Source organism: Acipenser ruthenus, chromosome 8, assembly GCF_902713425.1.
Source record: "Acipenser ruthenus chromosome 8, fAciRut3.2 maternal haplotype, whole genome shotgun sequence".
Lineage (NCBI taxonomy): Eukaryota > Metazoa > Chordata > Actinopteri > Acipenseriformes > Acipenseridae > Acipenser > Acipenser ruthenus.
Genome location: NC_081196.1, coordinates 53,522,513 through 53,547,166, shown reverse-complemented (window position 1 = coordinate 53,547,166; position 24,654 = coordinate 53,522,513). Strand labels below are relative to the sequence as shown.

General features: G+C 36.9%; 1 protein-coding gene across 6 annotated transcripts in view; it reads right to left on the bottom strand.

The window, feature by feature from the left end:
• Positions 1–18,448, bottom strand: part of LOC117406482 (transcription factor Dp-1-like) — a 29,828-nt gene extending 11,380 nt beyond the window's left edge. The window contains exons 1-6 of one of the 6 annotated variants that reach the window (XM_034010551.3): positions 18,196–18,448; positions 17,201–17,305; positions 15,841–15,934; positions 5,907–5,973; positions 1,604–1,707; positions 189–310 (exon numbers count right to left, since the gene is read on the bottom strand). In XM_034010551.3, the coding sequence (XP_033866442.2) occupies positions 189–310; positions 1,604–1,707; positions 5,907–5,973; positions 15,841–15,852 (305 nt within the window). In that variant the 5' untranslated portion in view covers positions 15,853–15,934; positions 17,201–17,305; positions 18,196–18,448. Of the gene's footprint in view, positions 1–188; positions 311–1,603; positions 1,708–5,906; positions 5,974–15,121; positions 15,783–15,840; positions 15,935–17,200; positions 17,306–18,195 lie in introns of those variants that run through there. The other 5 variants (XM_034010552.3, XM_059029269.1, XM_034010550.3 and 2 more) reach the window with 5 other exon arrangements.
• Between the last annotated feature and the right edge of the window lie 6,206 nt (positions 18,449–24,654).

Sequence of the window (24,654 nt, the reverse complement as noted above, 5' to 3'; positions counted from 1 at the left end):
TACAGTAACTTTGGAGCTGAATATTTGTTTGTACCATATATTATTTAATGTGACTATGCAAATCTATTTTCTTTTTTTAAATTTTGCTGATTTTATTTCCCTGGGCTGTTTTGAACGTTAAGTGACAATAATCCCCATGTCAAATCACACGACTGCTCAAAAGCCGAACCCAGGACCACTTCACTTACCCTGTGGACCAGGGGGATGAGTCTGCCACCTGGCTCTGTGTGATGAATTGTGTATTTGGTGTGTGAGGACTGCCAAGCAAGACTGCATTCGTCCCTGCGGATCTCTGCGGGGTGCTGATGACCTGTAAAACACCAATGGTTAACTTTGAAACAGTTAATATTTGTGGCATAATAATTTAAGTCTCAAACCTTATTCAAGATCCCTTTAAAATGGCTAGAGATATGACCTTTCATTTTGAAAATCAGCAGGGCCTCAGGCAGGAATAACCAAATGCTTGCAGGCTAGATACTTTTTTCTGGCCTACGGATTTGTGTAAATATTAAGAGGTCATGTGACAAGGGGTCTTGTCTAGCTGTAGACTCACATGCCAGCAAAACCATTTTTCTTTTCACATGCACAAGTAGTTATATTTCATTAAATATGTAATACAAGTTGCCTATATTTTCCACGCCACTACAACAGGTCACCTCCGTTTCAATCTTTACTTAATCCGGTTCAATATTTAGCAGGAAACTGATTTCAAACCTGTTAAATATCATTAGCAATACTCAAAACTTTAAAAATGAACTCCTTAAAAATGACTTTACATTTCAGAACCACAGCACTAAGCTAAGGTGTGTGTAGTGTGCCGTTATTTCACTCCTGCACAATAAACTACATTAATTGGATGATGGTACTGCTTACCCTGACCCTATTTGCTGACAAGAGGATTTCTTTCATCAGCATTAAGCACCAGGTAACCTCAGCCAATGTCAGTGGAAGGCATTAATGATCTTTATATAGAGATGCTAGAAGTCCTTGGATTAATCCAGAGGCAGTCAGAGTGCAACTCAAAGGCTAGTATTCCTCCTCCATCTTGCTAAACTACTAGTCAAAGACAATGAGGAACCTCAAGGCTCTGTAAAATGACTACAGGCTGTGACCGAGTGTCCATCTTATCCACAAAGCCTTTCAGTCCTCAACAGTAAAACCGGTTACATTTAAAAGTTTCTTTTGGAGTGTGTATTTGATTTTCCAGATGTGTGACAATGGTTTGCCACATTTGGTATTTGTTCTCACCTTCTCCTTAATGTTCCATATTCTAGAATGCCACACCTTGCTGCATTTCATAAAACAGAACATTCTGGGTATAAATCTACAGGCACCTTACAACTGCAGTGCAGGTCACATTGGTTGTTTATCCACCTGATACTACAGCAAGCATACAAGCACACAACACTCATCCCTGTCATTTTAACACAGGCTGTTGAGGCTAGATAGATCTTTCTAGACTTGGCAATTCCACCGAATGATTTTTTTTGTTTTATTCCAGATTAGCCATTTTTACCTTAACTTGACCATCCTCTTCCCAATGCCGGATGCCTAAACTTCATGAGTCACAAAACACCCGCTTTTTAAGAACAGGTATCCTTACCATGTGCGGTGTAATGTTAACGTTGGAGGGTCCAAGTGTTTTTGGCAGGAGCTGTTTTCCCATTGTTAGAGTTGTCGGATGAACAGCCACTAATGATAACACACCTGGAGGAATAAATAAAGAGATACATTACAGTATACAGCAGCTTTGCCCTGCGTCTATACAAGACAACTGGAACAAAGCTCAACACACACAAAAAAAGCCTTGCTCTTTCAAATATTCCAGAAATCTAAATTTGATTAAATCACAGTTCAAAGATGGCTAATTAACCAAGCAGTATTTTATTCGCTATAAAGAAAATGTTAGATCTGCTATAGTAGCTTTAATGAACTCGTTTTTACATGGTGCCCAGCACACATGTATTGCACATGCTTCTATGCAAAGAAACACTGCCACCTAGTGTTAAGTCATCAAAATCAGGTAACAAATTGTTAATAAATTGGTAGCAATTTTATTTTATTTGTATTTTGAATTTGTACATCATGCAACATTGAAACAGCTTCACAAGGTAGAACAAACCATATTAATAGCAATGTTTGCTCCACAACACTTATTTTTTAGTGTTTTTTTCTCAAAAAAACCCACTAAAATCACAATCATTTGAGCTGACGAGTTTTTATTAAAACATCATTAAACCTGTTAATTGTGTAAGGAGATGCAGAGGCATTGCTATTTCATGCAATCAGTTTCAATTTATTCTTTGTTTCTGTGGCTGGGCCAGGGATTTCTAAGACAACAGAAAATCAAACAGCTGTCAATTGTACCTGGCCCTTTCCTATAATTGAATTCAGATACTAGTACCTCCACCCCACTCGATCATGACCTGAAGACAGCTCAGGTGGTCAGAAAACTCAAACTGTGCAAACATCCTGACTGCAAGAAACAGTACTTGGGTAAGACCACCAACGACCAGTAGACTCCTTTCAGAAATCATACATCTGCCATAATTTTTGAGGATGCAACATTGAAAATGGATAACTGCCAAGCATACGACATGGTTTATTTAGATTTCCAGAAAGCTTTTGACAAAGTCCCGCATAAAAGATTAATTCTCAAACTGAACGCAGTAGGGATTCAAGGAAATGCATGCACATGGATTAGGGAGTGGTTAACAGGTACAAAACAGAAAGTACTGATTAGAGGAGAAACCTCAAAATGGAGTGAGGTAACCAGTGGTGTACCACAGGGATCAGTATTAGGTCCTCTGCTATTCCTAATCTACATTAATGATTTAGATTCTGGTATAGTAAGCAAACTCGTTAAATTTGCAGACGACACAAAAATAGGAGGAGTGGCAAACACTGTTGCAGCAGCAAAGGTCAAAATGATCTAGACAGCATTCAGAATTGGGCAGTCACATGGCAAATTAAATTTAATAGAGAAAAGTGTGAAGTATTGCATGCAGGCAATAAAAATGTGCATTATAAATATCATATGTGAGATACTGAAATTGAAGAAGGGAACTATGAAAAAGACCTAGGAGTTAATGTTGACTCAGAAATGTCTTCATCTAGACAATGTGGGGAAGCTATAAAAAAAGGCCAACAAGATGCTCGGATATATTGTGAGAAGTGTTGAATTTAAATCAAGGGAAGTAATGTTAAAACTCTACAATGCATTAGTAAGACCTCACCTAGAATATTGTGTTCAGTTCTGGTCACCTCGTTACAAAAAGGATATTGCTGCTCTAGAAGGAGTGCAAAGAAGCAACCAGAATTATCCCGGGTTTAAAAGGCATGTCGCATGCAGACAGGTTAAAAGAATTGAATCTATTCAGTCTTGAACAAAGAAGACTACGCAGCGATCTGATTCAAACATTCAAAATCCTAAAAGGTATAGACAATGTCAACCCAGGGGACTTCTTTGACCTGAAAGAAGAAACAAGGACCAGGGGTCACAAATGGAGATTAGATAAAGGGGCATTCAGAACAGAATAGGAGGCACTTTTTTACACAGAGAATTGTGAGGGTCTGGAACCAACTCCCCAGTAATGTTGTTGAAGCTGACACCCTGGGATCCTTCAAGAAGCTGCTTGATGAGATTCTGGGATCAATAAGCTACTAACAACCAAACGAGCAAGATGGGCTGAATGGCCTCCTGTCGTTTGTAAACTTTCTTATGTTCTTAATTACCAAAAAGCTGGACCAGCCTGTTGTAAAGCACTTCAAACTCTCAAAACCATTGCCTTGCTGATATGAAGATTCTTCCACTAGAAGGAGGGTACAATCCTAACATGTTACATAAAAGGGAAACTCCTGGATTCACAGACTTAAGACTATTTCCCCATGGACTGAACCTGGAAGTTGATGCATCCTTTCAGGATAGGAACTCCACCTCAGAACTGTCAGAGTGTTCTACATTCATCTGTAAGGCAGTACAACATCAGTCTATCTAGCTAGTTCTTCCATGCTATCTGAAGGCGGAAGCTGAAACATTGTAGCCAATTAAAATATTGAGTTTTCAGTTTATCAATTACTTTTCTTAAGTATTTCTAGTTATTGATGAGTATCCTTGAATATAGAGCTGTTTGTTTTTTAATTCTCTCTCTCGTTCTCTCATTTTCATAGTATATATCCTCAGAAGGTAAGAATACAAATCACTGGCCACACACATTATCTTGTCCTTTGTTGTAATGATAGGCAGGAGTCAGCCTGTTAACCACATGCTTCAAGGTGTCTTGCAAGTTGCAAACAATGATATTGCGTTTGAGTTCCATCCCATGCATGCTCAAATGGACTAACATCCAGAGGATGTGCTGGCCAAGATAACTGAAGATGGTTGCATGTTCCTGAAAACGCAACCTGTCAGTCAGGGCAGCCAGTCAGAATCTAAATGGACTTGCAACAATCTTCGGGGACAGCGAGTGCATGTCAAAAAAAACAACTTAACTATTCTCCCATTGAACACGGCAGACAGTTGGAAACAGCTCCTCAAACAATTCCATTGCCACATCTGGCCAAGTAAGGACAAAATAAAGGATTGCTGATGGATGACTTGGAAAACAAAACTCTTCCCCCTCTGGGAAGACAGCTGGTTGATATGAAACCTGGAATGCATTATTGATGGGCTTCCATTGATGGGTTTAAAGAAATTGACTTTTAAACATGAATGCAGTGATACTTTAAATACCACTTCTAAATGATGGGTCAAAAAGTAAAATACAAATTGGCAGATGTAACATGTACGTATTAAATAAAAAAAAAAGTGAGCAATGTTTTAAATGCTCACTAACAATGCAAGTACTCCCTAATACAAGTTAACTGCTACAGTATCTTTCAATGAAGGCAGAGAGACCCCCAAATTTACAGGTCACCAGGTTCGCATGCATGCATGCTAAATAACTTGAAGTCTGGGACTTGAACTAATAGCTAAACCTCAAAGAACAGGCTGATCTGGGTTAAGCGGAATTCTCATTAAGCAAGATATACTCTACCCTGGGCTGTCACTGAAAATATCATGTCCACGGAAACACTGGTAATCCATTTGGAAAAACTTCCATAAAAACCAAGCATGTCTGTACACATAATGCATTATTTTTCTGATAGCTCTAATTTAATAAATATGACCTATATCCACTATGCAAACACCTTCCTTTACCCCAGACTCTACTACTCTTGTTATTTTGTGATGAAGTTTGTCCAGACAGGAGTGTCACCACAATTGAAAATGCATCCCTAGCAGGGAATCAAAATGGTTTCCTACAAGCATGGATGTCAATAGTCAAGGTTCTTCCATTTTAAAAAGTGACTCATTTAATCCACAGGACTGCATTAAATAACGCTTTTAGTCTGGCATGGACAGTCACATTTAATGTCTAAAAATTACAAATTAACTTTGAGAAAGCCCAGTTACTTTAAGAAAAACAACTTGCTGCCAAAGTTTCAGGCACAACTAAATACTGGTCAGGACCAAAATGTAGCCGTGTTGTAGGAGGCAAATTACTTGTACCACAAAATAAACCCACTTCCCATCCTGTACAGGTTTATATATAGGATTCATGTGTGAACAAATGTGAAATGAATAGGATGGCACAGTGCATTGATGTGAGCTTGTGTTTCCAGTTTTTTCACTGAATTTGTGAGATGCAATCTTCGCTGCTTGAGTTGAATAGATATATTTGAGTGGTTAGTAAGACACAAATCCACACATTACAGGAACTCGCAATTCAGTTATGTTTTCATTGTTCCAGCACTGGCCTCCCCTGAATTAGCACAAATATATAGCCTCACTAAAGTATTGAATGGCAATCGTAGTAGGCAGATAAGCCAATATGTTGAACAAATACATAAAGCCAACAACTTACCTTTACCAGGACTAAGATTTTGGTCTATAAAAAGCTTGAGCTCTCCATTTGCTTCAATTAAGCCTGCCTATAACAAAAGAGAAGGGAAAAAAACGCAATTTGATAAACAGCAACAACTTTTCTAGATTGCTCCTCCTCTTGCATTCAGAACGTTCCAGTTTATCGTCATGTATTAGTACTGATTGGACGACAACAGGTCACACTTTTCCTGTTCAGCAACAGGTTTAAATAATGAAATACCAAAATAGTGAAATCATTCAAAATCATGGATTCACAAGTGTCAGGCTGCCATAGGTGGAGTAAATAACTGAAAATGTTATTCAAACACAATGCACGTCTTGCTCTGGCAGTCACAGCCATGTGGCAGTCTAAACGTACTGCTTTCTCACTCTTCCAAGACAAAAAGAAGGGCTCATCTCACTATGGTTTACTGAGTTTGAAATGTCGGAATCAGGGCTTTATTACCGACAGTAGTTCCAGGTGAAAAAACAGTGGAAAAAAAAACAACACACATGTTTTTAACCAAACACAGTAGGGACTGTACAACTCTACTAATATTATTAATCTCATTAGTACAAGCTTGTGTAACTAGAGCTGTGGTTGGTCAAGGAGGCATTTATATTAACATACACTAATAGCACCGTCTACTGGCACAATTTCGCTTTACCGTTCTGCAGTGGAATGAAAACCGCTTCACTGTCAAAATAATGTAAAGGATTATGTAGCACATGAATCTCTGCAAACCTATTCAGAATTTAGGAAATCTGAAATCAGCAATCACATTTCACATGGGACTGAGTTAGGCATTGATTAAATGGGAATCAGTTGTAGTGCACTTTAAATATACTGTTTATATGTGGAAGTAAAGGGTAGGATCTGGCACACACTGTTTTCTTTAGTGACAGGAAACCTGAAATATGTCCACACTGGTGATCTAGAATGCACCGAGGGGCTCGCAGTTACAGGTTCCTGAGTTTCACTTTCACCGAGCTTTGAGGCGCTCCCCGCCATTGCTCTCAAACTCTGGAAGCCGCTGTGCTACACACTGCATAATGGGATACACCCACTTACAATGTATGTACAACCATTGGATAATGGAACTAATTATTTTCTTTTGATTTGGTGATCAGTACACGTGGCGGATTACAAATAAACATGTTTCTTGCTGTATTGCGATACAGAAGCCATGGATTGTGTATTGGATTGTTTTGTAAAAGATCGTGCTGCATTGATATTCAATGAATCGTTACACCACTAATTTTGAGACTACTTTTCAACACTGGACTACTGAAAAAGACTTGACCACTGTCAAGAACAAGTCATTAACAGAAGATATTCCAGGTGAACTTACTGAATAATTATAGCAAAACCCAATTAAGAACACGATCAGACTCTACTTTGACTAACTCACCTATACTTGTATTTTGGGAAAGCTGTGGTGAGTGTAGTGTTTAGGGGGAGAGGGTTGTTAGGCACAGTTATAGTCAATAAGTTTATTGTACTGTGCATGGCTTTCTTTAATATGGCTTAAGTTTTTCCAGTGTGACAAAAAAAAAAAAAAACATTCAGTTACTTTAGCTGCAGTGGCCAACTAAATGAAAGAATTTGCGGTACCGTAGTACAAGTATGTATTGTTAACAGGTTACTGGAGTTTAAGACAAATGTGACGACAAAATGATATATTTTTTACTGGACGATAGCGATAATCAAAAGATGACAGAATCATAGGATGCAACTTCCAAATGAGAACTTGTCAATCAACAATGCCACTAACTGGACCCAGTAAAATATTTATATTTAAAAACATGGGGTAGACTATCATTTGTTTTCAGGCTAGAAAGGTTCTTTAACTTGCAGAGATGTGCATTTAAAAGCAGACAAAGCCAGCCACTCTCAGTATTTTGTGGTCTTGAAATGTCACTTTCAGGGTGGTCAATTATCCAGCTATAAGCTTAACTGTGAAAAACCTTGTATCGTTACAATCCTATCCCATTCATCTGGCTCCTTGACATTGTACCTCAAAAAGTAGGGGTGTTAATTGTTTAGTTTAAACGTTAGTAAAGTGTCAAACATTTTTAATTTTGCTTAACTGTTTAAACTTTGTCAATAATGTGCAGGTCAAATATTAAGAACAAGAGGCTGTCTGCAAATAATGGCTACTCGGAAGTAGTCACGTGGCATCATTGTGACTGGATAGTCACCTCCCAATGCCCAGCATGCTTTTGCTCACGTGACTAGCAATATCATCTTCGGGAGCTCGAAATAAGCGAAGCCCTTTCTGGGCATATTTCGATAAAAAGGAAGACCTAAAAGTAAAATGTAGACTGTGCTATGCAGAGCTGAGTTACAGCAGCAGTACGGGAACAATGTTAAAGCACATGAAAATAAAGTATCCTGTACATATGATGTCTACTTCTACTACTAGCACTGGATCTTAGTGCGGAGGAGGAGGGGCAGAGACAATCAACAATGCAAATGTATGCTAGTAGTGCAGAAAATGCAATAAAACGGGCTGAAAACATAACATGACTGACTATTGAGATGATCGCAAATGACATGCAACCGATTTCAATTGGAGAATACCAGATTCAACAAGTCAATGTTGCTGATCCAGATTACGGAATGCAGTGTCGATTTATTTATTTATTTATTATTTAGTTTGCACCCTACCGAGAGAGATGCCGGTTCAGTTTGCAACTGCTATTCTAGGACCGAGACTGGAGATGTTTAATAATATGTTTTTAAAACAGAGAAGATTGCTCACATTTTAGGTTTATTTTTTGGTGTTTTTCCTACAATCAGACAAGTACAAACTATTGCTATCAGTAAAATTACAGACCATTATCGTACCCACGATGCTATTTTTTCATATTGCTTCACTGTTTTTCTACATGTATTTATATAGAGGGCTTTTAAAAGGAGAGTAGAAAAGTCAGGGTAAAACAAAAATCATAAGACCTATTTATAGACATATATGCAGCAATTTATAAAAAGCTATTTGTTTAAAATCAAGTAATAGCACCCTCAAAATGCTATTTTATTTTAAATTTTAAACTATATATTTTTAAAAGTTTAAACGTTTAATAATGTGGCAGGGAAACATTTTCATTTTTAACTGATAAGTACCTGTACCAGAACTTAGAAAGAGAATCACAGAATAAGCGTACTATCTAACATACAGAGAACTAAAAGCTACCCATATGTTAATATCCATGTCAGAGATATATGAAGCATGCAAAACCCTGCAAACATAAAAAAATAAAATAAAATTCACTAACTCGCATGTTCTGAGCTTTTTAAATTCTTCTATAAAACCTTTGTTGAAGTCAGTTAAAAATGGCTTGTAAGTGCTAAACATTTTCCACATAACAGGACTGATTTCATCTATAACCCCATTTAAACAATTTTGATACCAAATAATTGTCAAAACTCTGGAGGTTACAAAAGTTACAAGTACTGGATTGTCAGGCAACACTCAGAAAAAATAAATAAATAAAAACACACCTCGCAATCTGCTGTTCCTGATAACAACCTTTGTGTGGGGTGGGGCTCTAACTGTAATATGATGAATAATTGTAATGCTTTTTATCAGTCACTCAGACAATCAGCATGCAGTGTTTAACCCTGCAAATATAAAGTCATACCTTACACATTGAGCTTTTTAAAAACTCTGGCACAAAACAGGTTAATAAAAACAATGCAGTGGTGAAACATTGTCACTGGAAAGACAGAAATCATAGAACCCAGCTGTACAGAGAGTAGTGGCTGGTTTGTATCACCGAGAGGTCAATGTCAAGGACACCAGTATTTGGGATGCTGCCTTTTTATATCCTAATATGAAGTCACTACCTCAGATGGTTTCAGATGAGCAGGGGTCAAATTAAGAGACCCGTAGCCACCAAAACTGCACCACCAGTAGGCCACCTTAAATTTTCCCTATTAACGAAATTGAAAAACAACCCTGATCACAATCTCTATTATTAACCGAATTACTACCAAGGCAGTTTCCTGACTGACTTCAATTGCCCTGTTATCAATGGCTGTTTCAAAAGCAACTCAAATTGAGGAGCCAATGATAATAGGGAATGTGCGTTCCACGACAACACCCACCAGTCAGAATCAGACTTCAAGCTTCCGGTCATTGTTTGTTGTTTCAAGTGCTACTCAAACAAAATGGAACTGAAATGTAGCTCATGACCGTTTGTGAATAAGGCTACATGTTTGTAATACTTCATTGTATTAGAACTGACAACTGTGGGTGATATAGTAAGGTATTATTTTTAAAAACAACCACGTTTTAATATAAATGTATAAACCCATTCTCAATATCGCTCTCTGAAAACAATAGCAGATCTACACGTTACAACAAACTGAAAATAGACCACATTTAAAGTTCATAAAATCGAGGTTGTTACACGGGCAAATGATTTACCAGGAATCCATTTTAAAATGCAGGAATTTATTAAAACATGCATTCAGTCTAATAGTACATTCAGAGAAATAACAAAAGCAATAATGCAGTACAACATAATCAATTGCACAGTCAATATTCACTAAAGCAAAGCATTAGAAAACTATTTACCAATGAATACAGACAATTACCAGCATATGAGTGTAACACAGCGGACCTACAAATGAGTATGGCGAGCCTGATCCGATACCTTGGTGCGGGCCGAGTGACAGTTATAAAAACACAAAGACGAACCCAAAGCCTAAAAATTATCTTATTTAACAAAAATGATTGAATACATAGCATATTTACATTCACCTAAATAGCACGTATTTCAATTATTTCACTCACCGTCACCTCTTGGAACACGCATGTAAAATTGTCATGCTGCTGTCAATCGCCGACCATGTGGGTGATACGGCAGTGCGTCAACGGGTTCGAGTTAAGACACCAGAAAAAGGGTTTTAGTTCTAATTTGTAAGTAGTGATAAGTGTCCTCATGTCTTTATCCGTAAAGAGAAAAGGTGGACCAAGAGTGCCGTGTGTTTCAAGACAAATGGGGAATTTTGTATCTTTGTGGACATGAATGGAAAGCTTAGCCAACATGCTTAATTTGTAAGCAGCATGTGGCTGTCAACATTAAAATACACTATGAAGCAAACCATGGCAAGAAATATGATAAATATATAGGAAAGTTTCATGAAGATAAATACTCTGAATTGGCACAGTCATTGAAAAAGCAACAATCAAGGTTTACTCATGCTTGTAGCATAAATCATGCTGCTGTTAAGGCAAGCTGTGTGATTGCCCACAAAATAGCAGTTTCTTCATAACCGTTTTCTGATTAATTTTTGAAGAAATGTTGCTAAAAGCTGCTGAAAGTGTGTCCTGAGAAGCAGCAAGCTTTCTCTGTCATAAATATCATCCAAACTAAATTCCATTCTCAACTAACTGACACACACCTTAACTCGATACTCCAGATATCCTCAGCCCAGTCATTTCCTCCAGATGTTTATGTGTTGGTTCAAGCAAAGGTCCCAAGTATCAGGCAGCAGCAGTCACTAATATTCTTTGTCTTTATCTTTTGGTGAGTGTTAAATAAAAAACAGATCAGTAGCTATTTATATTTTGCAATTTTATTGCAATTATTTTTACCTGTATCCTATTGAATAAAAAAATTGTATTTCCACAATATTCCGTTGGCCGGATCCAGCCCACGGGCCATATGTTTGAGACCCCTGGTCTAGCTAATCCCAAATGGAAGTAAGAAATTATTATACTTAATTAGCTTTCAAGGAGCAGGGCAGAGCCCAGATATGGTGCACAGGGATCGTCAGGGCTGCAGCTATCTCGTAGAAAGGTTTCTTGGTGGAAAACTGAGCAATGTTTGATCATAGGCTGCAAGCCATAGAATTTCAAATACCTGAATTTCCCATGGTGCATTCTTATTGGTTTAGACTGCGTTTGGAGTTTGTCTAAAGGTTGGGTTTTTAACACTAGAACCGTCTGATTTTTGAACTAGCTAGAACCGCCACATGGGTCATTTTGACAAATACATTTTTAAACTACTTTGTTATGAAAATGGAGAGACATACTATCGGATACAACTCAAAAGTTTTATTCATGAACATCATATCTAACATTTGCATCTCAGAAACACCGTATTTAAATGGAAAATTAAACATAAAAGGCTTTATTTTCAAAATGAGCAGATATACAGCACGACTACAAACAGTGAAAATATAAAATACACATTTCAAAAGAAACGGGTATGTACATACAAAACTGTAAAACTGAAATCATGTTTCTAATACTACATAAAAAGAAAATATAACACTACTTCCGGTACGACGGCTGCATTGTACTCTATGGAGCGTACCTGTCTGCCTGCTGGCTCCGTGCCTGCATCCAGGAGCTGTGTTGTAAACAGACGCAGTTCCATTGAACACTATTGTGTAAACACGTGTAAACTGGTATACACAAATCTGTAAAACCGAAAAAAATAATTCTAAATGTAATATATCTATCATACGTTTCATATTAGGCACATAAGTTGTTATCCTACCTGTCATTTCAGTTTGCTGTGTGCATCTGATTGCAGCTTGCTGTATTTCAATCAAAATGCTACTTTCAAGATTAAATATTTCCTTCTGAAATATTCCCAGTTGCATTTCTGGAACAAAACAAAGGATTGATGTCTCCCAGGTACATTGTGAAATATAGCAACTAGGTTTTCACTGAGTTGGCATCTTGGTGCAATTCTACAAATCCACAATCATAGCAATCAAGGGCAGCAGTGTTGAGTAGTGGTTAGGGCTCTGGACTCTTGACCGGAGGGTCGTGGGTTCAATCCTAGGTGGGGGGACACTGCTGCTGTACCCTTGAGCAAGGTACTTTACCTAGATTGCTCCAGTAAAAACCCAACTGTATAAATGGGTAATTGTATGTAAAAATAATGTGATATCTTGTAACAATTGTAAGTAGTCCTGGATAAGGGCGTCTGCTAATAAATAAATAATAATAATAATAATAATAATAATAACTCTGTCTCGTAGTCAGTCTACTACACAGAAAGGCTTGAAATAAAAAATAAAAAAACATGTGTGCTAGAGGAAGAGGGGGTGTGTCTTGTTTGCTTCATTTACAAAAAATCTAGAATATCTTGCGTTATATTAAAAAAAGAAAAAAAAACCCGACATGTATTGTAATGCATGGGTCAAATTGACCCACGTGGCGGTTCTAGGTAGAACTGTTTATAACTATCATTTTTGTGATTCTGGCTATCAAAAGCCATCATGATATTTAATTCATATATTTAGGAAAAGTCAAAGATGGACGTACACATACGATTTACAACGGAAGAGAAATTAACATTTTAAAATCCAAAATGGGTCCAATTGACCTGCATGGCGGTTCTAGTGTTAACCCTGTCCCGTCTTCCAACACGGATGATGGTGAGACAAGCAAAACTTTTGAAAAGTACATAATATTAGCTATGCGTTTTATATTTTCTGAATCTCTGCTGCATTGCCTAAATTAAATTCTCTCTTTAGGCACTAGATATGTCAGGGTGCGTCCCTAGTTAACAGCTGCAAGATTTCGTATATTACGAGCACTGTTAAATTCTAGTAAAAAGCTAAGCTAGTTTTTTATTTCAGAGTGCTTTACATGCGCCAACAATGGTGTACAGAAAGTAGAAGTATAATTTGTGGAGATGCAAGTACAAGTACACATTTTTAGACAACCACTATCTTGTCACACGTGAATAAATTACACCAGTATTGAACAGTTTTGCATACGAAACACGACTGCACCAGCAGAAAAAGACACCTAGCACTTTTCTGTAAGAAGCCTGTATCACTTGAACCATCATAGAGATGTTTTTGAAAAACTGTTCAGAACTGGATTACAATCCCAAGGATCCCAAATATAGTACTGTGCCTCTCTAATTATTATATTTGTCAATGGGCGGAAAATTTGCAAGTCGATTGCTAAAGTCTGTATCCTTTATAACCTGCCTCTAACTGCATCAACAGTTGAAGACTTAAAAGCTAATGCATAAAACAGTAATTTAAACAAATACATTCTCTTCATTTTAACTCTAAACAATCACAATATAGCCTGTGCATCAGGAATTACCAGAAATTAGACTGGTTCAACTAAATAATTGTTGCACCTCGAAATTAAACTAATTTATTATGAAATCCGAGACTTTAAAGTCTGCATATTTATTCATGTCTCTATATTCTACAATAGAATGTTATCATACAATAGCACCCTTCAGGGCAGCAACACATCCATAGCGGATAACTGGATTGTGTGCAGTAACAAATAAGTGGGTCAGTCCAATAAATCAAGCCATTGAGCTACATTAGGCAGAGATTACAGAAACAGGGCAAAACATCAATAGGTTAGTCAATAAATAAATGTGCTGCTAAACACGCTAAAGGAATCTACCTTAAATTTTAAGTTAAGAAACATCCTGTCACCTCATCATCTAGCATTAGAACTAGGACAACACTCTGCTGCTTGAAGATAAAATAATAAGTATATCACACAACACAGCTTTTCTTTATAGCAAGACTATTACACATCTTTTGACTAAATGGTTTGTAAACATGTTAAATGGATGCGACGGAGATCTGGTTTGAGGTTTAAGCAATGACCCTGATTCTTAACTTTTAAAATTACACCATCTGTAATGTAACTTTACTGAGACTCGCATTATTATTAGCTGCGTGCCAATTATGAGAACAATAACTACATGCATTGTGTCTACAAAGAAACCAAAACCACATGAAAAAATGGCAGCCATTTAGTATGAAAAAAACAGACCTGTCAGTAGATCCAAGCTCAGCTTCTGACTCATCATGGAGGGGAAGAATAGATGCTACACCTATTAGCATCCCACATTATGTGATATTACAATACGAAAATTATAGCAGAGGCTAGAACAATGCAATATGGCTGGATGAAGAGCAGCACTGCTGCCATGCAGTAGATATGGACCCACGCCATGAGAGAGCTTACAGACATTTTGCAATGTCTTTCTCAATATGAGAATTTGAGAAACTTCCAGTACTACTGTATTGCGGTCAGTGAAACGAGTGCACTAAACACACACACCAAAATGCAATTCAGAATGAGTAGATAAATATCAATTGGACACATGCGAGAATTGAATTACATTTCATCATTGTTTGTACTTGTTTTTAAACAGACTGTCAGCTTGGGATCAGAAACAGACAGTTTGGCAACATTATACCTTTTGTTTTAGTGGAAGGAACCCGATAACCCAGGGGAAGCTTGATTGAAGAAACTGCTTTCTTCCACAGCACATGCTTGAGAGCTTATTGCATTCTTAGCAGGTCCAAGTTCACAGTTGTGTAGAATGTACTAATAATATTTCTAGTTTTTAGCAATACTAGGAACTTACAGCAATCTGAACACACACCCGACAAACTGAAGTCCTTTAAAATTGGATGGCCAGTCATTCCAACAAATCTTTCTCTCAAAATTACTTAATTGTTCAGGATTACACCTTTTAAAGTCATATGCACTTTAAAAGGGATGCACAATATTAGCACCTGACTAACTATGCTGTTACATGAATGGGTCAAAAGTGTATCGGGAAAAGAATCACCAACAGAATGGTTCATAAACATAAAGTAAAATGTATGCAAGTGGTGGTATGAAGTGGGAATCATTCAGTTTCTAAACTATGATGGGATGAGATACACAAATGGATACAAAATAGTTACTTTGTATTGGATGGCATGAATAATCAATGAAGGGGTTACAGAAAATAAAACAAGACAGCTGTGTACCAAATGTACACCATCTCAAAGTATGCAGTCTATATAATTGACTTCTTTGGTATGGCTAGAAAAGAAATCTAAAGATGTCAAATTATAATTCTACCAAGGATTTGGGTCAACAACCTATTCACCAACATATACCACTCATCTGACTACTGTTACTCACATCTTTTGCCATGTTACCAAATCCTGATTGAAAAAATGTAAATGGTGTCTTATGGAGGAAGAAGAATGGTGCAGGGTGTTCTGGAAAGTGTGCCCTGGAACAAAAGAGGAGAAAGAAACAACCATGAAATGTCAGATCCCAGGTTACATAGCATACATAGTTACACTGTATATCACCTGGATATCAACTAGATCTATTAAACGACTTTCACAAGCCCCAAAGCTCAGCAGTGACCCCCAGAGAAGATTTAGCCTCTTCCACAGCACAATTGTGTACTGATCTACCAAAACTGCAAGGTGACCATGGTATAAAACTTGCAAGCAAAGCAGAAAGGTTATCTTCCAAAGCAAATTACACGAGACCCCACCCGTCCCCCTCCTCAGAGGTAAGGCCTACCTTTGCAGTCTAAACAAAACCAGCTAACCAACTTAACATTTTCAGCTAAAATAAATGCACACAATCAAAACACTCCCTTTTAGCACAGCGATACAGTTTGTTCTTTAGCAAGTTTGTTTTTGGACTGGTTTTTGAAACAATAAAATAAAACTGCTGTTTTTTTTTTTTTTTTTTTTTTACTTGGTAGAAATGCAATTTTGGACCCCATTCATTGACATGCTAGCTGTGTGTGTGTCTGTCTGTGTGTGTGTGTGTGCGTGTGTGACAGTGTGGCAATGTGACAGTTTGAATTGTATTTGCAGAGGCTACTACTAGGCCTCAGGATTTACAGTTAACGAGTTTTAAATAATATTTAAACACAAAGCTAAAGCCATCAAGCGTCATACTGTAGCTTACTTATGGATAAATTGTACATCGTTTAACGTGAAAGACGTTATATATTTGCATAAAAATGCACATGTAATTTGTTCACGACGCAAGGCCCATCGGACTGTCGCCAGCTCTCCCCAAACATCACCACAATCACCGTCACTCATTTGCTTTTGAAAATAAAAAATAAAAATACTTCTTGGCATTGTTTTTAGAATCGCAACACCGATTGACAAATCAGACAACTTTATGTTTTCCTGTTTGCAACAACTTACAAAGAACCGGGCCTACGTTTAATAACTTAAACAGACACACACGAGCACTCTGCAAGCTGCTTGGCAACGATATTAATATATAAAACTGGCTATTATACTTAAACAATTATAACATGCTTCAATGCATAAATAAATCGTAGTAAATTAATAAAATACAGGAGAGATCACTGGAACGAGAGTATATATACACGCAACTTAAACTTCAAAACGAGGAATAAAACAAACTTGCTTACAAGTGGACTTTGTACGTCAAAAAGTTAATCGAAAGCTTTTTTTAAAAGACCAACACATTTCATTTACGTATATTGCAATAAACTTACAACTGCAGCCCGTCATTCAGCTGCTCTTCAGCTCCTGTTTTGTGTTTGTTGGCAGCGAGGAGGAAGAGGAGGTCTAAATCCGTACACCAATCAGGAAACCAAAAACTAAACAGAAAACAAAATATAATATTTCTAAAGAGACCACTGTATAAAATACTCGAATTAGTTTAAAGGGTGACGAAAGGGGGCATTTGTGTTCGCAGAAACATTTTACTTAAAAGCCAAAAGACTACTGGGAAATCAACTGGACAAAATGGATGCTTTCCCTTGCCATTTTGCTGTATTTATTTCTGACATGTATCACCAGTATTAGTTCGAATACGTAGCACAAACAATTTGCTCTAAATTTATAAATAATAGAAAAGTCACATTTCCTGTAGTAATCTTATGTACTTTTTCTGTGGCACCCACCATTACGCGAAAGCCATCCCTGCACCATGACCTTTGTGTTCAGGTGTTTACAGTGCATGTACGGTCATTTTGACGCATATTTTCTTTAAGTGAAGTTTAACACAGTAAGGCCTGGCCTCTCTCAACACTGTTTTGTGAGAATTGTTTTCAAAAACTGTTGTCGAACCTGGGTGTACATCATTATTGACAATACTAACTCAGCTTCCAACTCTGTAGTAGTCAGCCATTTTATCGTAAAAACAAAACACAAATAAAAACAAAGCTATTTGACCTCTTACATAGTTGTCATCTGTAACTAAAAATCTAGACTAAACAAACTCCTTTTAAAACCCACAGCCTTTCAAAAGTCGACATCCAATGAATTACATTTTAAACCAACATATCTTATTATGTTCGTGGTGCTTAAAACTACTAAATCATGCATGCAAGCTTGAGAAGTAATAACTGTGCTCTCCAGCCCACTGAGCTAGCTTAGTTTGCATCAAGTCGCATTTATCTGTGTCAAATTCAAAGCAGTCGTCTTCCCCCACTAGCAGTAGTAAAACTGAAACCTTCTTAGTTTTTGTGCACAGCTGAAAACTTACTTGATCAAATCACTGGCTGCATATCCTTACAATGTGTTGAAATGTACGGAGATTGAATTATCACGAAAGTTTACGTGTATTCAACCGGTCAGTGTTACAACAGATGCCGGTTGAAACGTCTTCCCTGTGTTGGCTCTTTTTGCCACCAGCCTTCCTCTCCAGCAGCAGCTCTGTGTGATTTTCTCTACCCGACAAACTGAGCTTGGCGGTGTACAACCAACGACACCTCTCATTGGACACGCAGATTCTGACGTCAACGCGCCAAACCTCACAGACCACTCCCTCGGCTCTCTGTGATTGAATGGCGCGCAGGAGCTTCCTCTGCACAAGGTTCCCATTGGTCGCTTGTGATGTCGGTGAAGTAAAACCGAAACCTTTCCAATGTCTTCCGGTTTTGCAGGTTACGGTTTTTTTTTTTTTTTTAATCAGTGGATGAGCTGCACTTGTCTTTACATCTATATAATGTATTACTCTAGATTGTTATATTTTGATACCGTCATTAAACTGTTCAATAGTAATACCGTATCTATACAATACAACATTTCCAGCTGTACTTTATGCATTTTTTTTAATTTACAGTATTGGTTTTCATGTCTTAAGCACCAGCTCTCAGATGCACAACCAGTAAAGTCATGCCTTAAAAAACACTGTAAAATGTTGTGAGAAGGCTGTGTGTAGCACCAACGTCCACCTTTTAAGTATGGTTCATGTTGTGGGATTATTCAATGTGATCTTATTTTTTATCGGTAATTCAGGGCCAACATCTAGCCCTTATTGACACCCATTCTTTACACCAACTTTGGGGTTGTCAATATTAATATTTACAGATTATAAGCAACAGCATACAATATAGACACCTAACAGAAGAACAGCTTTAATTTATTTTTTTAAAGAAACTCAGATTCTCTTTGCATAATTAGGCTAAAAAAAGGCCTCAACATGAATTAGACAAAGCTAAAAAGGATTGGCAGCACTGCTACCAAGATGGGTTGGGTTCTCTCTCTGCCTGTACTCCACTTTTGTGGGAGAGTAGCAGTAGAGGGAATGCCAAAAATTGCACAGACAAAAAGAAAATGCGTGCGAGAGGTAGAAAGAAATCAGCTCAGCAATATCTTCCGGGTCAAATCTGTATACTTGTAGTCATGAGAGGGCCGGGCCCCCAATTACTGGATGGAAAGCATGCTGGTCATTAGAAAAAGCAGCTGGTAGGACAGTGAAATGCTTTCAACCCCCTTCAACACCTTTTTGTCCTTTATCAAACCAGTTGCTTCACTTACTGTGACTGACTTGCTTTGGTCGTCAGCAAAATGTTTTTCAGCAAGAAACTATTATTATTATTTGTTTATTTAGCAGACGCCTTTATCCAAGGCGACTTACAGAGACTAGGGTGTGTGAACTATGCATCAGCTGCACAGTCACTTACAATTACGTCTCACCTGAAAGATGGAGCACAAGGAGGTTAAGTGACTTGCTCAGGGTCACACAGTGAGTCAGTGGCTGAGGTGGGATTTGAACCGGGGACCTCCTGGTTACAAGCCCTTTTCTTTAACCACTGGACCACACAGCAAACTGAGACTTATTCCTGTCCAAATACCAAGTATTACTTTCCCTGTCACTGCTGTAAATACAAAACTAGAGCCATCAAGATTTCCATGGCCTACATGCGCATGTAAAAATATTGATGTAGACAGTCTCCATATACCCACAGATGCTGATATACTCAATATGCTAAAGAATGTCTTTAGCGAGTTTCATCACAATTGGATAAGTATTTCCCTGGAAACTACAGTACAGACAGACAGATACTCCTATACTGTACTAAATATGTACAAAAGAATGTCTCTAGTAAAACTCTACAGTTTGATATAGATGCATGCAAGGAGGTTCTGTTCTGCTCACTTTAAAAATAATAAAAAATAAAATACACATTTTAAAAAACTGCACATGCGAGATCTCCGCAAATCTCAATAACTTGTCATAACCAAGTTTCATTCCTGTTTAATAAGTCTTCTCAGGATTCATGTGACACACCATACAGAAACGAGTTTGTTAGTTTTGTTCAAATATAGCACATTTTATTTCATAATCATAGTTATTTATAATTTCTCCCAGCATAATTTCTGTTCATACATTCTTCATTTCATACTATAAAACAACTGATATTTATATATATAAAAAACACATATTTCGTTTTTACAATATACATTTTTTGCAGTTGTCAAATACATTGACACAAAGAAAAGAAATAACAAAAACAAATTATAATAACAAAGACCATTGTGGTTTCTGCTTTCTTACATAATTATAATGTACTACAAAGGTATTCACACTACTATATTGCTTGGAATGTAAAGAAACACAAAAAATGAGTTAAATTAAAATGCATTTACATTATTTAAAATAAATACCTACATTTAATATTCACTTTTCCCAAATACGTAAACCACACTTTATTAGACTATTTTTAAAGTTATGTGTCAGTAAACTTTTTCTAATGTTATAGAGTTTAAGTTATTTTAAAGAAGAACAAAAAACACAAAACAGTTCAGATGTTTCATGAATAGACAACCTAGAGTACATAATTCATAAAACAGGCTTTGAAAACCATCCTTAACAGCGAAAGTTAGGGCTCTTTCCCTTACTCACCCAGATCATATAGTCATTAACAATAGTAACTGCCCTCTACAAAACATCTTAAGAGTAAGTAGCGGGGTTCCGAAAAATATAGCGTTACACGTCCCCCACGTGCTGCTACAACTGTTTAAATAATGTACTGGTAATTTTTCTTTTGATTGTTAACATCCTGACAACTTTTTACATTTATAGCTTTAAAGACTGTTTCAAAGCTCTTTTCAAAAAGCTGCTGTAATTCCATGTAGCCTCTACTAAGTAGTTTCGCCATGTTATCTCATTAAATATGCAGTGTAACCTGTTAAACACAGTACTTTGTGCAATAAAGCTAAAATAAATGCACAAGTTAAATCAGGATAATATACCACTGGATTTCATTAGAGCATTTTACAGCGCTCGCAAATCCCTCTGGATTTCATCAACCACCTGCTTTTAAGGATAATCCCAGGATAACCAAGGACAGGTGGTTGCAGTTCATGGTGATTCCCCAGTGGTGGGAAATGCTTCAATACAATCTAGCTGTGGCTTATCCAGGTGGGGTACAGGGTGATCAAATCAAGTTGCATCCAGTATTAGGTCACTATCCAATAGTACTACAGTATTTCATTAATTGCAAATGATGCATTCAATGAACATGCACTCAATGAACATTTGTGCATGTGATCAATCTAACGATGAAACAGTATGCATTCATTTGTCCCACAGAAGACGTTTCTTATCTTCTTTCCACGTGGGATAAGCAGCACACATTTTGAAAGCCCTAATTTGTAAAAGAAAACAGTATTTGAAAAATCAAAGCAATAATCCATAAAGTTATGATTGCCTCATGCAGCAGAACTACAATACAGCACATATTTAAACCTTCATTATAGTATTGTACTAGCAGCATTGTTCGTTTCTATTATAAAACATAAGCAATGTAAACCCAACAACATTACCGTTATTTATGTTTAAACTTAAGCATAGGTTTTCTACTTACAGCAAGGAGGAGTTCCCCTGCCTTATACTGGAGCAGATTTTAACATTCGGTGTGATCAGCAAGGACATTTCCTTCAAACATGGTTAGGTGTTTTTCATGAAGTGACAAAACAGGGTTTATACAAATGTTGTTCTGGCTTTGTCTTCTGTCAAATTCAAACCTATATTATTAAAGAAGAAAACTCTAACAAGAAAATCCTCTACTGTATTAACGAGCCATTTTATTTTAAAAACTCTTGAAGCTGCTCCATCACAGGCCTCTTTCATCTGTGTTTTTAATCCTATTTTGTGATGTTTCTAATGGAGGTCAATAAATGACACCCAAGGGAAAACACTAGCAGAATAAATGTAGTGTTAATAGGCAGTGGTATTCTGTTCCACCACCATCTGGATCATGAAAATAGACCCTCACTGTCCAGGTAATGCAGAGGACATGGGGGGTGAAGGTAAAGGCACTTTCAGACTTTAGCGAGCTATTCTGTAACTAAGGACGGAAAGTGTTTATTCCTTATAAAATCATTGTAAAGCTTATTACCAGCTGCATCCTCCATTTTGTCTAATTTGCATGTACTATTAGAACGATTTTTGTCACGCTTTCAGAAAATATGTCATGCTTTTAACGTGAGGCCCCGTTTCTGTCACAAGCCGATAACCTACAGTACTTTATTTGAAAGCCTTCTCTCCTTCCCGATTCATATCAAGGAGAACAGATCTGAACGTGTTTGTGGGAATAAAAAAAACAAGACAGGGACTTTTAAAAAGGCACATTCTTTTGAAATAAAAAAGAAAAGGAGGAATGACATAATAAATATTAAAATATATATTTTCCTTTTGTCCTTGTTAACACTCATTTCTGATTAATACAATTACACATTAAAAGAACGACACCTAAAAACACCAAAAATAATAAATGAAAAATGAAGTGGAATATCTATATATATATATATATATATATATATATATATATATATATATATATATAACACATTACCCTGATTTTCTTATCCAAGTCATCACAGAGGAAGCACCTGCACTGGGTTCAGTAACAGCTTACTAACAATAACATGTTTATATTTGGTTTTGCTAATATTTGAATATAAACTAACAGAAATTGTGTTCATTGTTAGTTTTGACAGTACAGACAAGCACACCCTTTACCTCCCAGTGCAGCTACCCCCAATAGAACAGTACCAGTAGCATTATTCTCCGCTTTATAATTAGGTCCTAAGGCTCTGTAGTTTTACTTTTTTGTTGTTGTTGTTTGCAGCCTAAAGCAAACAAACCCACAGATTTGCATTATGACTGACACAGAAGTCAGCAGCATCACTCCCACCATTTCACATTACGCATTTTGTGATTAGCGCAAAATGTGTCACATTCCCATCTCATTGAGAATCCATTTGTATTCTTTTTCAGCTGTTTCTCTATGCTGTTGGTTTATTTTATAGTGAGATCTCGATTTTAGTGCACAAGAGCTGAAGTGCTGCCGTTTATTCATTTTTAGCTTTTTAAAATAATTTGATGTGATAAATTGCACGAGATATGTCTGGAAGCTACTGCATTGACACAGTGGTGTCAGACGATGATGAGACAGATGCTGTCGACACTTCAGGTTAAATAGAGAAGTGCTAATCTTGCCGGTCACTCATCTCACATATGCTGCTAGGGTGCCATTTTCTGGTGATATAATGCTTCTGTATTTCTTTTAAAACCTGCATTTGTGCCATTAGTTTACTTCACGCCATTAACAGCAGGGTTTGACTAAAATAAATGTACTTTAAAAGTACAAGATTTAAAAATATCTGATGTATAGTAGTGCCTGCCTGCTGATTTATATCTGTTTCCAGCATTCTATTTTTGTAACCGATATACAGCTATGGCCAAAAGTCTTGTATCACCTAGAATTTTACGATTGAGACAGAATAATAAAAAAAGAAATATATATATATATATATATATATATATATATATATATATATATATATATATATATATATATATAACATGATATATATGAACATAATTTAAATCATGTTAGATTTCGAAATGTCCCATCTTTCAATTTTTGTCAGTATATGGAAAACTACAAAAAGCGGATAAGTATAATTCAATATGTTAATGCAACATTATTCAGCAGGTTTCACTCAAGTTTATGAAGCAAAATCTGTTAATTCTATGTGGTGATGCAAAAATGTTGGCCATAGCTGTATATATACCGAGCATCAAAAGAAACTTATCACTATTATAACACATTTATTTCCGAAAAGGTATCTAAATGATAGACATTGACAAAATGTTTTTGGTTTCTTTTTAATCACTCGATCATTCATCCTTGACCATGACATGCTTGAGTGACTATGACTGAAGCATATGCACTTAATCAACAAATTAGTGAGACAGTTGACTGGACACTGGGTATGGAGTGATTTCAGCTGCTGAATTGCAAGCTTGAATAAAAGCAATAAAGAAAATCACAGAAAAAAAAACAATATGCCACGTCTGTCAAGAGAGCAGCGCCTTCATGCAATCAGCATGTTGGAGGCTGGACTAGGGCAGCGTACTGTGGCTCGTCGTCTTGGGTGCTCACAGCCAGCAATTTCAAACCTGGCGAGGCGGTATAACCAGACACACTCTGTCAATGACAGGCCACGAACTGGGAGACCAAGAGTCACAACACCTGCCCAAGATCGACAGATCATTTTGCAGCATCTTCGTGATGTCAATTGTTAATCAGCACAATAGAAAGCCACTGCACCTGCTCTAAAACAGAGTTTGTCATTTTTGATCACATCTAGTGAATTTTATCCAAATATAAATAAGTTTCTTTTGATGCTCAGTAATATATATATA